General features: G+C 37.7%; 1 protein-coding gene and 1 pseudogene across 2 annotated transcripts; one reads left to right on the forward strand and one right to left on the reverse strand.

Moving 5' to 3' along the window:
• Positions 1-82: 82 nt before the first annotated feature.
• On the forward strand, positions 83-4,024 carry LOC101300271 (putative nucleosome assembly protein C364.06-like). The gene is made up of 12 exons (XM_004305468.1): positions 83-140; positions 311-354; positions 569-646; positions 807-845; positions 2,303-2,356; positions 2,542-2,629; positions 2,708-2,766; positions 2,848-3,032; positions 3,109-3,298; positions 3,379-3,422; positions 3,742-3,886; positions 3,935-4,024. The coding sequence occupies exons 1-12, from the start codon at positions 83-85 to the stop codon at positions 4,022-4,024; spliced, it is 1,074 nt and encodes a 357-aa protein (XP_004305516.1).
• A 2,555-nt stretch (positions 4,025-6,579) lies between these two features.
• Positions 6,580-8,485, reverse strand: LOC101303342 (annotated as a pseudogene). Its single transcript, XR_184944.1, has one exon. The product of XR_184944.1 is annotated as an uncharacterized LOC101303342 (transcript).
• Between the last annotated feature and the right edge of the window lie 7,454 nt (positions 8,486-15,939).

Raw genomic sequence — 15,939 nt, forward strand, 5'->3', positions numbered from 1 at the left:
TTCTTCTACACACNCCTCTCTCTCTCTCTCTCTCTCTCTCTCTCACATTTCTCTCTCTTAGGGTTTGCATTTTCCGGGCAGAATGATCAAGTACAGAGATGAACTCGAACGCAGAGTGTCTCTCATCCCTTCAGCGGCTGGTACTACTACTTAGGCTCTACTCTATTGCTTCCAATTTTACTTGATTAGCTATAAATGCAGGCTTATGGAACTGTTTTGAGTCCTTTCTGTGTTTGTGTTCATGAAATTTTTGTGGAATTTTGATTCTCTGTTACTCTAAATAGAATCTGAACTCTTTGTTTGTGTATAGCTCTCAGTGCGGAGGATCGTTCTGCTCTTGTGAAAGCTCTAGAGGTAACTTTCTTATGCCTTTTTTACTCTTTAATCTGTAGTAAAAAGTAGACATGATTTCAATTTTGATCGCCTTCATCACATGAATAAGATCCAGTTTGGTAGTGGAATTTTGAACATGGTGAAATTTCTTGTTGAAAATGTTTCAATTTTATTTATTTATTTTTTTTTTCCGCTTATTTCATTATGGTGTTTTGTATATTTGCTTATGCTTCAGAGCTTGGTTGGACGGCATTCTAAGAAATTGGAATCACCGGAGCTGAAGAAGCGCATTGCTGCTTTGACTAAAATACAGGTTTCAGTTTACTCTCATCTTTCTCAATTTAATCCTCATTCCAAAATCTAAAAGTTTAATTTGATTAACTACTTTAGAAATAAGCTGGTGGATCAGTACTGCTGGTATTGTGTTAATCCATACAGGTTAAGAGTTACACAGTCACATTGTTCTTTTGCAGGGCCAACTCATGGACCTGGAAACAAAATTTTTTGAGAGAGCTGCACTGAAGGCGAGGCAGAAGCGTTTCCAAGGTACTACCTTCTCTAAAGTCGAATCTTAGTAACTCATGAACTATACTTGAGCATTGTTTCGGAACAGTGTTGACTTATGTCTTTAATGCAGAAAAGGGATACAACTTTAGGCTTTATACACTGACAAATAATGAAGTGCTTGCTAAGGAGGTACTGACGTTAATGCCATAGTTATGTACTCATTGTTTTGAATGTATTGTGGATATATGATCATCTGTTTCCTAGAACAGATCACAGACCAAGATGAAGAGGCTCTCATGAATCTCAAAGATATCAAGTGCTCTCGGATAGGGAACTCTTAAGGGATTCAAGATGGAGTTTATCATCAGTTATAGCCCTTATTTTGAAAATTCTGTATTGACAAAAACGTACCACATGACTAACGACAATAAGCCTATCTTGGAGAAGCCCATTGGGTAACTCTAACTCTTCTGTGCTGTACTTTTTATTTCTCTTTGCTCTGTTTTCTTTTCTCAAGTTGGGTTAACTTGTAGGACGAAGATCAAGTGGATTCCTGGGAAAATCTTGACTAAGAACCGTCACAGCTTCTTCAACTTCTTTGAACCTCTCCAGGTCCGTGAGGATAATAATTTTTTGTATGTTTTGAGTATTCATTTGTTGAATTTGGTCAACGATGATATAACCAACTTTTACCTTTGATGTGTATGGTGACAGGCCACAGAGGCCCAAAGTCGGATGCACCGGGATTATGACATTTTGTAAGGAAGTACAGTTTGGAGAAACAATGATTTTGTTGAATGGTAAATCGTGAATTTTTCTCAGTCTGATCACAGCTAACTACTTACGAGACAGCATATTACAGTGCACTAAATTAATGTCTAGGACTTGTATAGTTGTAACTGATAGTCCAGGTAAAGATGATAAGGCCAACATTGATTAGAGAATGCGTGAACAAGAATAAAATAGATCGAATATAAACAAATGTCTATCAGATTTTCTCATGTTAATGACATGTGTACTTCATATTTGATAATTACATATCATCTCTTTCGTATAAATCCAATGAAATGTTTCTGGTGTCATGCAGTTCAATAATTCGAGATGAAATCATCCCCCAGTGGCACCAAATGAATAAAAAGGTACACATATGTACTTGATTTATATTTTGGCATTCTGCTCTTTTTTTCTCTCAAGGAACGTTTCTATTGCCAATTACACTTTTCCAGCAGCGATTGTTTGTAATTTGTTTTTAATAATGAATTAATGATAACCTCACTATATGATCAAATTCCAGTTTGGTTTGTACAAAAGCTGCCACGTGATAATTCTAGTGTTTGTGTAAATATATTAATATAAATTCTTAGAAGAAAAGATAAGCCTACTGATCAAGTTTTCTTTCCAGATTTCTAGTAATTCATAGATCTGTGGAGAGGAGCTACTGAAAACAATGTTTTTGGGGGAGAGAGCTGTGTTGGAAGGAAAATTTCAGAAGCTGTATGAACCTCTCTACAAAAAGGTATGCACGATCTCAACTGGAAACTACTTCTTACTGTATCTCTTTTACAGCCTGCCATTGTCATATAGTCCAGATCTTGGTTTTTAAAGGTTAACTAAAATTGGTGCTCCTGAATTGGCTCTACAGTGCTATTAATGTTCAATATATAGTTAACGTATTCTGGGTAATTTAATGGCTGATTGCAGAGATATGAGATTGTTAATGGTACAACAGAAGTTCAAAAAACCAAAAAAAGAACTGCAGTAGACCAAGAAGGAGATAAAGCCAGAGCAGGTACCTCTCAAAAATGAAATTCTAATTACTCAAGTACTACACTTTAGTTTGCTGTTGAAATGTCCCTTTGTACTGTAGAGAAAGGAGTGCCTTACTTTTGGGCTACTGCATTGAAGAATGAAGTACTTGCTCAGAAGGTAGGAAATCTGATAACCCATATTTTTGAGCTTGTTTTTTTTGTTTTATTGTGGAAGTATGATATTCTGTTATCTCGATAGATTACAAAGTGTGATGACGGAGCTCTCAAATATCTCAAAGATCTCAAGTGGTGTAGGATAAAAAAGTCGAAGGGGTTCAAGCTGGAGTTCTTCTTTGATCCAAATCCATTTTTCAAAAACACTGTCCTAACGAAAGCATATTATATGAGTAGTGACAGTCCACCAATGTTGGAGAAGACAATTGGGTAAATTCTTATCTTCTGTTAATGTACTGATCTTTCCCCTTCTTTACTTTTCTTTTTAATCTGGTGTATCTTGCAGGACAAACATAAACTGGCATCCTGGCAAAAGCTTGACAGCTAGTCTTCTGAAGAGGCCAAGAAAGCGATCAAAGAATGCTGAATTCATGACCAAACAGCGAAGTTTTTTCAACTTCTTTAACACTCTTGAGTATCCTGAGCTTCCTGATGATTACACAACTTATATGCATCATGATAATTTCCGAAAAATTGTAAGTTTTGCATTATTGTTAAGATAAGTTCATGATCTACAAGCATATTTGTAATATCTTATAATCTTATATGATGACAGGAAGATCAATTTGAAGTTCAGAAGGATCTTGATTATGAAGTTGGGTAAGTCAATACTTTTCCTTTAGTTTTGTATATTTCACATTATTTATTTGTCAACAAAATTATATTTTAGGCATTAATTGTACATTTTGTGGTGCCTGATCAGTTTGGTTTTGGGAGTCTTTGTAAAGTGAAAATACAGTGTCGAACAATTGAAATCTGGAACTGTAACAGACCTGTCTAGAAATTAATGACTGGAGTTGTATACTCACATATTAGGAATCAAAAGTTCATATGCATGTGTAGTCGTATCTCATATTCTATCATCTTCGGGAAAAAAAAACCTGGTCTTCTATTAACTTGTTGCTGGTGCTGTTTGCAGTAAAACCATTCGAGACAAGATCATTCCGCATGCAGTATCACTTTTCACCGGGGAAGCTGTTGAGCGGGGTACTGATTGTGAAGATCTAGATGATGATGATGATTTAAATGATGACTACTATTCTGATGATGAGGAGGAAGAGGATGTTGTTGATGATGAAGACAATTATAATGATGCTGATGATGAGGAGAAGAATGAGGATGAGGATGATGATGATGATAAAGATGATGAGGACGATAAAGATGATGAGGACAATGAGGACGAGTTTGAGGACGATTTTTGAGTGTTAAGTAAGTAGAGTCGAGTCCCTTGGGTGTTAAGCCATTGTTAAGTAGGGTTGCTCATTTTCCTTGGGTATTACAATCTACAGTACAATGCTAGCTTGTAGCGAGCTTCCATATTTTGTGTTTCATGCCTTCAACAATGTAGGGATTTGCTTCTTTGATGTCCAAGTTCTTCTCACATGCATGTTCATGATACTTAACTGGTAGATACTTTCGTTGTTAAACTTTAGATGCGAAATTTGGAGGACAAGAACAAGTTTGGTGAATATTAGTCTAGTCGAGAAAGCTAAAAGGGCATCTTATTTGTTGCAGTTTCTGATCAGTAGGACTGGTTCTAATAAAAGTTTTTTTTTTTAGGACTGAAATCGTTATGCTGTATATTTCTCACGTTATGAAAAATAGAATGAAGAATGGAAAGGTGACAAACAAACGAGTATCCTTCAAGAGAGTTCAAGCAAAGTCACATTGCCCTCAAACATGTATGATATTCTTATTGCTAAGACACATGATTGAAACATCTAAACATTGAATAATACTATAAAGACCTAATCACAATGTGTTTTTTTTTTTTTGTTCTTTTCAATTGTAATGTTAAGTGATTAGGCATGACAAGCTTTATGTCATTAGAAGTGGAAAACCAGTAATCATCACAGAATTATTTTCCAACTTCTGAACTTCTGATTACCATCATCACAGAATTATTTTCCAACTTTACTGTTTTGTAGTGCTTCAGTATTAATGGTGAAAAAATTTAAGTGATGAATCTCTCGTGTTTGTGGAGTTCATTACAAGTTAGCTTCTTGCAAGGTGCAAACCAAGTTAGAATATGGAAAGTATTTATTTCCAGCAGTCTCTTATTGCATACCTGAAGTTAGAAAAAGTAAAAAAAAAAAAAAAAAAAAAAAAGAAATAGAAAGTATGAGATTATATAATGACATACCTGAAGCTAGAGGAGTAAAAATGAAGCTGCAAAGTCCATAAAGGGAAAGCCACTGAAAGTAGTTCACTTACTCTCATACACCATGTGTACATAATGTCAATATGTGTGGTGCTGTAGAGGAACGAGAACCGTACTTTTAGGTTACTGCAAGGAATTAAGTTTCAAGTATGATGATTACTGCTTTCAAAAATAAGCAACGAGTTGCTAGGGAGGTTGAACATTTTATAGGTAAGCCATTGTTCTGTCTTCATATTTGAACTGATATGAGTGATATCTGCGGTTTTTTGGATTGATAGATAGATCAGACTGGTTATGCACTGAAATATCTCAAATCTGTTAAGTTCAGTAGGATATATAAATGAAAAAGGATTTGAGCTGAGGTTTTTCTTTGCCTTATTTTAAATTTTCAACCATTCTCAAAGAAAACAAGTTAAGTTGTTCATCAGTTCATATCATTAGGATGATCAGACCATCTTGTTAATTTAAAATTGTCCAGATTAGTAAAATGTACATTGCTTTATGAATTGGTATATAAAATGTCCAGATTAGTCTGCTGTTGATGTATATACAGCTGGTTCCCTTGCCTCTGCATTGAAGAATGCAAGTAACTATAAAAGGCTAAAAGCATTGAAGTGATGTTAAACATGGAGGCTTATGTTGCTGTCCATGAAGTGCAAGATAAGTCAGCAAACTAGACTTTTCCATTCTCACCTTCCTTTACGGCTATGAAGAAGCTCTATCAACTCGCAGTCGCACTTCTTAGCTTTAAGTTCTGGATCCAGTAGACCATCTTGGTGCTCATGCGATTAAAACTATTTCCTTTACAGATTTCCATTAATTCACAGGTTACACAGCTTGTTAAAAAAATAACTAAACTAGTACAACAGAAAACTCAGAAGCACACAGAATTTTCATTAAAAATCATGATTTCGAACTAATTAAGTTGATAACATGCGATTTATATCTAGAGGATTGTATGTTAGAATGGGCATTTAACCTTGTCTAGGGGCATGCACACATGACATTATTCTGCAATGCATTGAAAGGTACCTCACATTTGTCTTATTTTCATCGGTGTCTTCATGTTACATACACCAGCAAAGATCTTCTGGGATTGAGTTGTACCAGGCTATGTAGTATATAATCTTCAAGAAGACTAGAATTTTGATGCACATCCTAATCCCAAGGTTAACAAGAAATACTATAGCTAGCTCGAATGCGACATAAATTTATAGATGAAATGCTGTTTTACTCTGACATACGATATGCTATTGTATAGTACCTATATTTTTGGTTGTCTTCTGCCAAAACTACGTTGTTTAAGTTGCTTTAGTTTGTATGTAAATGTTCACCTATCACCAAAGAAAATTATGGCTACTGGCAGAACTGTATTTAAAACGCAGCAATGATGAATGACAAGAGCATAGGTGCATCCTAAGTGCAAAAAATAAATGTAGATGACAGACAAACATGGAAAAGAAAAAAGAAAATAACAGAATTTTTCATTTGATTCAATGTTTCATCTACAAACTTTTTGAAAAAAAAAAAAAATAAAAAAAAAAAAGACAAACTACACATTGGCTTCCCTAGAGCATAGAAACTACAAGATGATGATCAGTCCAGGACAACCAGCTTTTGATACTCCGGGCCAGATATAGCCAATTCCATAGTCAGATCAGGCCGGATTTCCCCATCGTAATCCAGGAACAATTTGAGCAAGTTCTTGGAGAAGCCACTCAACAAAGCCACCCCAGGTTGAGTCCCTGGCACTGGAGTAGACCTCGAGTCCCTCAGATTCCAAAACACTATCTGTGGCACAGCATCTCCATACCCTTTCTCCCTATACTTCCTCTGAATCACCTCATAATCAGTTTCCCATCTATTTGTCGAGGCCTGATCAAACTCCATGTCACTGAACACAAAAATCCTCTTGATCATATTCTCCGGCTTCAAATTCCCCTTGACAGCCACCTGGAGAAGCAAATCAAACACCTTCTGAAAATCAGTGTTCATCCCCCAGTGCATCCTCCTTATGAAATTAGTCTTCGACTGAAGACTTTCGCCTTGTATTAAATGCAGTGCAGGGTCTCGACTGAAGGTGATCACCTTCCCCTTCCACGGCTGATCACACAGCTCAGACACCAAAAGCCCCAAAGCCACACACACCTCCATTGGCTCCCCACTCATGCTCCCAGACACGTCACACACAGCCAAGCAATTCTTCATCTTCCCCAACTTCAACATATCCTCCACCATCCTCTTCCACTGAAGCTCGGCCACTTGCGCGCCATCACTGTCCCTCAGAGAGGTTATGATCTCGTGCGGCAGCAGTGCACCGGCAGCAATCTTGGACTTGCCGGCCTCCACATCCTCCAAGTACTTCTTGAACCTCTCTGCATCATGCTTGAAAAACTTCCCCTTGTAAATCTTCATCGCCAACGAGGCGACTCGCTTGTAAGGAATCGAATTCCAGTCATTAGCCCCAATATAAACCTCCGGCAACTCCAACACTTTCCTCAGCGGCACCAGAATCTCCTTCCTCAGCCGGTCCCGGATTCTAAAAACATAATGAGCCTCCTCAATCCCTTCATATTCCGGGTTCGATTCCCTAGGGAAAATAGTCCTTGCTATGCTTTCACACAGCAATGTAGCCCTATCAAACGACGAGTCCGTAGAAGGGCACCACTTGGCTGCAAGGCTGATCTTCTTATACTCCTTGGCATTCAGATTCTCAACATCAGACTTCAAGCACTCGGCGAAAAGCTCCGAAATCCGATCGTATAAGAACCGGTAGTCGGAGTCTCGTTGGTACCTCTCAATGGCCTTCTTGGCCATCTCCAAGTCTTCTGATGCCTCAGCGCGCTGATACTTTCCCGTTCCGATTTTACCCTCTCCGCCGCATTGGCTCTCCTAACCTCCTTCGGCTCCTGCCTGTTCACTCCGAGGCCGGTTCTCGCCGACTTCGCCGATCTCGGAGATGGCCTCCTTGCGATGGAGTGCTTTCTCTGCTCCCATTCGGATTTCTGGTTCTTTCGGACGTCCTGGCCTTGTAGGAGGCGGTAGAGAATCTCCGGGAGGTCCTTGAAGTAGCCGAACTCGGCGAGGGAGGCGACGTTGCAGGCTAGGGTTTTGGGGTGGTGGCTATGGAGCCAGAGCGCCGCCGTGTAGAAGCCTTCTTTGTCGGACTTTCCGGTGCCGCGGACGCCGCGGAGGTTGCAGATGAGCTTGAGGGTGGTGAGGGCGTCGTGGGCCCAAGCGAGAGGGAGCTGCTGGTGGAGGTAGGAGTGTCGGGGACGACGTGGAAGAAAAGGTCGAGGCAGGGGTTGCCGGATGAGAGGTATGTGGCGGAGTTGTTCTCGGTGAAGCCCATCGGGGGTTTTGGGGTTGTTGGTTTGTTGAGGCTGTTGAAGTCGGAGACTAGGGAGTCGATGAAGGCATCGCCGGATGCGGGTTCGGGTTGGGTGGTGGGGACATTGGATCGGTGGAGCTGTGGGGGGCCGAGGAGACTTGAAGGAGCCATGGCTAGTGGGGATTTGTGGATTTGGGGGTTTAGGGTTTTGAGAAGTTTTAACGATTTGGGGAGAGAATGATCGTGGGATTTAGATTAGGGGGAGCGTGAGGTAGTGTATTTATAAGAGATAGCGGACCCGTGCACAAAGGATTTCTGTTGCGTGGTCTCCAAGTAATTTAATTTAATTTACTCCTTTATTTTACAGGATGCTGTCTTGAAAAAGTGAAAATAAAAATAAAAATTGTAGGACGCACCTATAGGGCGGCGGGCAGCGGCAGCCCTCACGCGACACACCCGCACTTCGCTTCCGATTTATAGAGCACAAGGATGATGCCCGCAGCTTGCCGCGGTTTTTTGGAACGTTGTCTGTGTTAATGGAGTATGACAGTTTCATTCATTAAATTTTTTCTTACCAACTGAAGGACAATATATATGGGTTCATTGTGGAGAGCAAGAATAATCAAGGCAACATTCTAAACAGTGGAAACTGTAAAAAATTATATGTAGAAGTGGAAATGCAAATGGAATAAAACAGTTGAAATTGAGCAACGTGATAACATCTAATAATCTATAAACCATTAACAGGAGCCTTTGCTATTGAATAGGATACATGAAGAACCATCTTCTGTTAAGAATTCTATGAAACTGGATACATATAGATGAAACCATCTTATAATTTAGGGTATAGGTATGCCTCTCGTCACACCGACAGTAAATGAAACCATCCAATTGCTTTGTTATTATAAGTTATAAGGTAAAAGTATGCCTCTGGTCACACTGAAACGAATGAACACTTCCGCAACTGAAATCTCAGTTTTCCCTGAATCAGAATATATAGGTAATCATAAACACAAATGAGCAAACGCAGTAAGGCAGATATATTGAAAAGGGATAGTTTTAAGGAATAGTGCTGCTAAGTGTATTACTAATGTCTTCTTCTTGCTTTTTCCTTGTTTACACAAACATAAACCTGCATAGATCATAGGCAGGAACATGGTAGCTTTAATTTTAATTTGAAAAGATGTATTTTATATTATATTAGAAAAACAAATGATTCATTTTCTCTGCAGAAGTAAATTTTTCTGATTATCTTTCATTCCTGAGAGTGAGAGCCACAGATAAAGCAAAGAACCCAAAAAAAAGGTATACCTGTAAAGTTGAGGCATCATTTGTTTGTCTACCCTGAAAAACAGTTCAAAAATCAAGTAACCTTAACCAAGCAAGAAAACCACACATTAATGAAAACAAAGAACCTGAGGAGAAGTAACTCACTATCAGTTGCAGTTTCTCACAACATGGAAGCTACCATGTTGCCCCCGAATAGTAATCCAGGGACAGAGATGATCACACACATTAATAATTCAGATAATTGATCACACAAATCTCAGATCAACATATCTCAATGATTATCAAAATGACACCCTCAACAACACCCTGATACTAAAATGGTCACCCTCAGCAACAACATACCCCACACCGATACTGATATACCCAGGAAAAAGGAAATCAGAACCACATAAAAAAAAAAATAAAAAAAAAGGAAGCATGAGAATTTCTGGAAAATTACTTATGGACGGACACTAATATTGAAATGGTCTAATACTTATACACACCAATAGTGAAACGGCCAGATAACATTGAGGAATTTACAACAAATGGTCAGCAATATTGCAACCAAAACTGAACAGAGGAAAAACCATATACCCTGACCAAGCAATTACTGCTGGCAAAATTATCAAATGAATCAGTACAGCTATAGGTTTTTCATGAATTCCTATAAACAAATTTTGCTTTCAAAGAACAAAGGGAATTCTTAAACAATCACAACAACGAAATTAACCAAGTTTTGAGTTTCGTTTATGATTTGGTTGAAAATATCCTAACCGATTATTCTCAGAATCTTGATCTAACACACACACACAACAACTAATCAGTCATGTGTTAAATATGAGGCCAATAATACAATACAAAAAAAAAAATCCTGAAAACATAAAATTACAAACATGAACCAAAGGTGTGACTGATTAGGTGGGAAGCCAAATTCAATCCGGACCAATTACCCCAAACCCTAATTATACATTGACAGCACAAAATGAAAGTGAAGGCCAGCTACTCAGGAAACCTGGATGTGATAAAAAAACCAAGATTGGAATCAGGAACCCATCTGCCCGAGTTCAATCATATAGTTCCTAAAAAACACATCTCTGGAGTAGCTATTTAAAAGCAAGCAAAATTGGACATATCTAGACTGTCATAAATAAAGAAGCCAATGCACCAACCAACACCTAAAGATCCAGAAAACCCAACAACAGAGAAACCGACTTCCGAAGGAGAACCGTCCTTATTTATCAGATAAATTCGAATACTCTCATGCCAATTCGTCCTAACCAAAGTAACATTCGGAAGAGATACGAATGAGTCCACACACCTTTAGAGACCTTAATGTATACAAATGCAGCCTAAAACCATTTATGGCCTAGCTGTGTAATGTGAACCCAATCATATATATAGCCAATCACAATCCACAATTGACTACAAATCCTATTACAGTTCCTCCAAAAGCTATTTTCACTTTGACAAATGTTGTTTGGTTTACATGTAGGCATGTGTGACCATTCGACCATACATCAAAGAATACTCGTATGAAAATTCTTACTAAAAGGACACTACCAAGGAAAACATAGGACGCATCCAAGCACCAACTTCAAATTATTCCTAAACCTGAACTAAGACTTACTACTACTAGAAATTTATCCTAGAACGAACGACCTCCAAGTTTTCCTCAGCACCAACAAAACTGAAGTTCCCACTCCAAATGAGACACACCATCATCAGCTACAGAAATCTCCTCCCTCACAGTTCAAGTCTCCTTAATCTCCAGCACCTTATCCAGGATTTTAGGATTCATACTCTTCGGGATTGTTCTTCTGACCCAGAGGACGTCTAACTCGGCCTTTCTTCACCAAAGAGACCACTTTGACGCCATTGATATTCTAGAGCAAGCTCTTCTTCAAACTCAAGAGTTGGAGCAACCACATGATTCGTCATTTTGTTCCTCTTCGTATACGTACTCAGAAGTATATCTAGTGCCTTACGTTTGGTTCCTGAAGTAGGCACACACCACAACAGGTCAACAGGTAGGTGCACTGAGATCTAGGTAGATTCGGGGCTCACAAGTATCCAAAATTTGAGGACATGGGCCTCCATTGCAACCTTTAACATCTCAGTCAAGATTAGTAAAGACCATCCCTAGCGTGTCATTCCTTGTAGCAAAAAAGGCCATCACAGATACCGATCCCTTTGAAAACCCATGAAACTTTGGAACCAACAAAACCATAGGATTAACCACGGTAAGTAGTGCAATAGATGCATTGGGTCTTACCATGAGAACTTCATGATATGGAACCCCTATGTTATATGGGTTCGAACGCTGGTGTTGCTCAATGTTATTGTTGAATTATAAACGTGACCAAGGGGGAGCTGCAATGCTCTATTGATTGGCGGCCCCCAACAGATTAGTCCTTGAGCCTAAGAAATTTTTAGGATACCGTGAACAATCCGAAAGGAGAGTGTCAAAAATAAAATAAAACAAAACCCTAGGATTAAGGTTAGCCACAAGGCTAGCTAGCCAAAGCCGGATTTCTCAACCTCTTCTCTATTGATCCCAGCGTAGCTTCAATCATCCCCACTGCATCCTTAATAAACAGGCAAGGCAGTAGACCAAACATATCAACCCAAAAATAAACCATAGAGATCTGAACTTCCAGCAAAGGTTATACCCCATCACACGCTGCTAGGGCTAGCGTGGACTTCTCATAAAACCACATACCCTACCACCTTCCAGGAACATATGCATGCATATCTGCTTCAACATAAAATTGGAGAATAAATCTCCCTTCTTGAGCGGGTATAGATCTAATTATGGAGTCCCCAGAGCTTGCTCAAGGTACGCATCACTGCATTCAGATTACGCTTGCAACCATTGAAAGAGAGAAGCCAACCCACCGTAAAATGGCAAGAGTCGGCGAAGGCATTGATAGGGCCAAAGAACTTCATGTAATTTTAGTGATGGCAAGAGATGTATCGAGACGAGCAAAGACGACATCATGATTTGCCAAGAAATAATTAAGAGTTAGAGAAAAAAAATTCTAATCCTAGCAGATCGAGACTTGTTTCTTACGATATTTTCATAATTCTTTGTATGTATTTCAGACAGAATGATCTCCTAGTTTCTTTACATGCATGCATTGAGTTTGTTACATTTTTTTTATCGGATAAACCACTTAAAATGCTACAACTAGTCTATCTTAAGTTGAAGTCACAACATTTCCTTTACTAAAAGAAGACTATGCCACTAAACTAAATGTTACCGGACTTTCCACGTTTTTTTTTTGAACAAAGGACGTTAGCCTATTTTATTGATCACAACTTGAGAGTAAGTACAACAGCATAAACACGATCCGCCCGCGGGGGCTATGTAAGAAATGAATCCTGCAAAACTACCTAGTATAACTACCTAGTGGACACTAAGCAATCTTTATGTTGAAGACCATGGGATGAAGCATTATAATCAATCTTCTGTAGTAGCAAATAAGACAAGTAACTAGCCACCGAGACACAAGGAGGATGAGACAACTCCTCAACCTATCATTATTGACTACTTCCGTGACCACCCTACGCAGAGGGGGCTACCCCAAATCATCATTACACCTAATTAAATGACCAAACCCAATAACTAAGAAAATGTTCTAGACCCACAAACAACCCTAGACTAAACTGAAAAACAGTAAAAAATAAAAAATAAATAAAACAGAAACTAAGCTAGGGCCCAAAAGGAAACCCTAGCCCAACTTCTGCCCACCAAAAGCCCAAACTTGAAAAGGTGATCGATCAGTTGGATGAAGCCCAACTCTCCCAGCCCAAAACCATTGCCTCACCATCACCCTTCCTAACCACACATTGCCAGACCAGCAGAAGACATTGTCGCCGTCTGTCAAGTTGTCATCGCCGACCATCCATGACACTCCATCGACTGGCATTGCCCCTCTCCTCTCGTCAGAAACTTCGAGAGCCCAAATTAGAGACCAAGTCTCTCTAGCCAAACCTGTAAAATCCGATCAAATTAAAGATCTAACCCAACCCGCTTGAAATTGAGATCCACACGCCTCCATTCTAGTTATATGTAGCCTAAAGTGCCTCCGATCGCCACCCACAAACCCGACTCAATAAGGCTTCAACCGAAAGAGAAAGGAGAGAAGCCCGTCGATCTTCGTCTCCTAGTCAAGGACTCTCCCATCAAAGTCGTCCGGCCATACCCAGTGAACGCCAACAAGGTCAGAGACCGTCGCTGGCGGCGAGCACAGCCGGACAGGCGCGGTCGAAAATTGTGTTTGCCTCTCTCTGACTTTCCACATTTCGTACTTTGTAATTTGTTTGAACTTGTTTGCAATTTAATGAAAGGAAATGATTCTTGGCATTAATAAGGCCGAAGATTTGTGACCTTAATCCTATGTGGTATGGTATGTCACCTAAACACATTACTAATTAAAAAGATTTTGTCATGTCATTCTTAAGCAAAAAGGTAATTTTCTCATTCTCAAATCTAATGGCTCTAGATTATTTTTTTTTTATTAAAAAATAAACGATTATTATGCCTTTTTTTCTATAAAAAATATATATTTCTAGTCTTTTCTCTCTTTTAGTTTTCATCACAATCATGTTTGGATAATGTTGCCTAGATTAAACACTAAACTATAATATAAAAAATACATATATTTTTGATAGTATACTTGTTCAAAGTGTGAGTTCATAGGAATATATATAGATATACATATAATTTGTCCAAGAAAAAACAATTTCATCCAATATAAAAATTTACATACATATAATTCGTCCAAGATAAAGTTTATGGGTAAGGCTAGTGCGTGTTAATACATGTGATGCATCAACTTTGTCCTTAAGTTGTAAAATAAGTCCTCAAAGTAGTAATATTAATCCCCAAATTTGTAATATGAGTCCTTAAAGTTGTAAAAAAAATTAGTGACAACATTAGTCCTCATTTGTCCTTAAAGTGGTAATTGAGTCCTCAAAGTTGTAACAACTTTTTTTTAATCACTTTGAGGACTCCTAAAAGTTGTAACAACTTTTTTTAATCACTTTGAGAACTCAATTACCAATTTAAGCACACATTTTACCACTTTAAGCACACATGATGACTAATGTTGTAACTAAATTATTTTACAACTTTAAGAACTCATATTACAACTTTGATAACTAATATTACTATAGTTTAAGGACTTAATTAACAAAGTTGATGCATCACATCATTCACATGCATTAACACATTATAGAATTTTTCAAAGTTTATATATATATAGTAGTTTTTTTTATGTTTTATATTATTTTTAAATTCGATAGAGAATATGACATATATATATTATAATTTTAACCTGTAAAATAATATAAATAAATGATAAGTTAAAATTCTAGAAATAGATTTAGATTCACAAAGATAGGAAAGAAATTTTAATAAATTTACGGTATTAATAAATTTATGGTATAAAGGCTTCATTTGGTATGTTTACTAACTAGATCATTATTAAGAAAATATTTCATATTAGTTTATATCAACCATTAATGGTTAGGGTTAAAATTGTATGTTTACTTAAAAATAACTTAGCGTGATTTTTGAAATTGATGAAGTGTCTAGGTGATATTGTATGCCACCTATGATTAATACCATAAATCTGAGGCCTCATTAAGGCCCTCTAGCCTTACCCTAAAAGAAATTTTGCATATAATCCTTCTCTTATTTGTGTGCTTGTGGTGAGACTCGATTAAATTCCTAATGCGTGATATACCGCTTTGGAAAAGATCATCAAGTGGAAGCTTTTCAAACGTAAACAAATCCTCTTATTTCATTGCACGCACTCACATATATACATACATACATACATGCCTTTTTAGATACAACCTCCTTATTTATTCAAAATGTACGGATTTCCTTAATTTATATACTTTTCGATCATATTTTCTCATCTCAATCGTTCATCTTTTAGGTATATATGAGTAAATCATCTCTACAAAATTTCAACCAAATTAATAATTATTAAGGTATTCAAAACTCTGAATTACATGAACAGTTCCAGTTGACCAGATTTGGTTCACTCATTGTAATCATATAGTTTCGACACCTTAATGATCACCAATTTAGCTGAGCTTTTACAGAGATGATCATGTCACTCATTGTAAATCATGATTACAGAAGTTTAAATGATCTTCAAATTGGATAAAACTTTACATAAATGATCTATACATTGTGTTTTAGACACTGAAATGTGGAGTTGTGAAAATGCGATCTAAATATGGGCGAAATAAGTAGGTCCACACTTTAATTTCAAAACAAGATACCGCTCTGGAAGGGAACTATATATATATATATATATATATATATATATACTACT

The sequence above is a fragment of the Fragaria vesca genome, linkage group LG6, assembly GCF_000184155.1.
Source record: "Fragaria vesca subsp. vesca linkage group LG6, FraVesHawaii_1.0, whole genome shotgun sequence".
In the NCBI taxonomy this organism is placed as follows: Eukaryota; Viridiplantae; Streptophyta; class Magnoliopsida; order Rosales; family Rosaceae; genus Fragaria; species Fragaria vesca.

What these genes read in the sequence shown, in the direction of transcription:
- LOC101300271 (XM_004305468.1), top strand. Translation starts at nt 83, where the DNA reads ATGATCAAGTACAGAGATGAACTCGAACGCAGAGTGTCTCTCATCCCT. An exon ending in ATGAACCTCTCTACAAAAAG is followed by an intron (nt 2,357 to 2,541) that starts GTATGCACGATC and finishes GGCTGATTGCAG; the next exon opens with AGATATGAGATTGTTAATGG. An exon ending in ATGAAGTACTTGCTCAGAAG is followed by an intron (nt 2,767 to 2,847) that starts GTAGGAAATCTG and finishes TTATCTCGATAG; the next exon opens with ATTACAAAGTGTGATGACGG.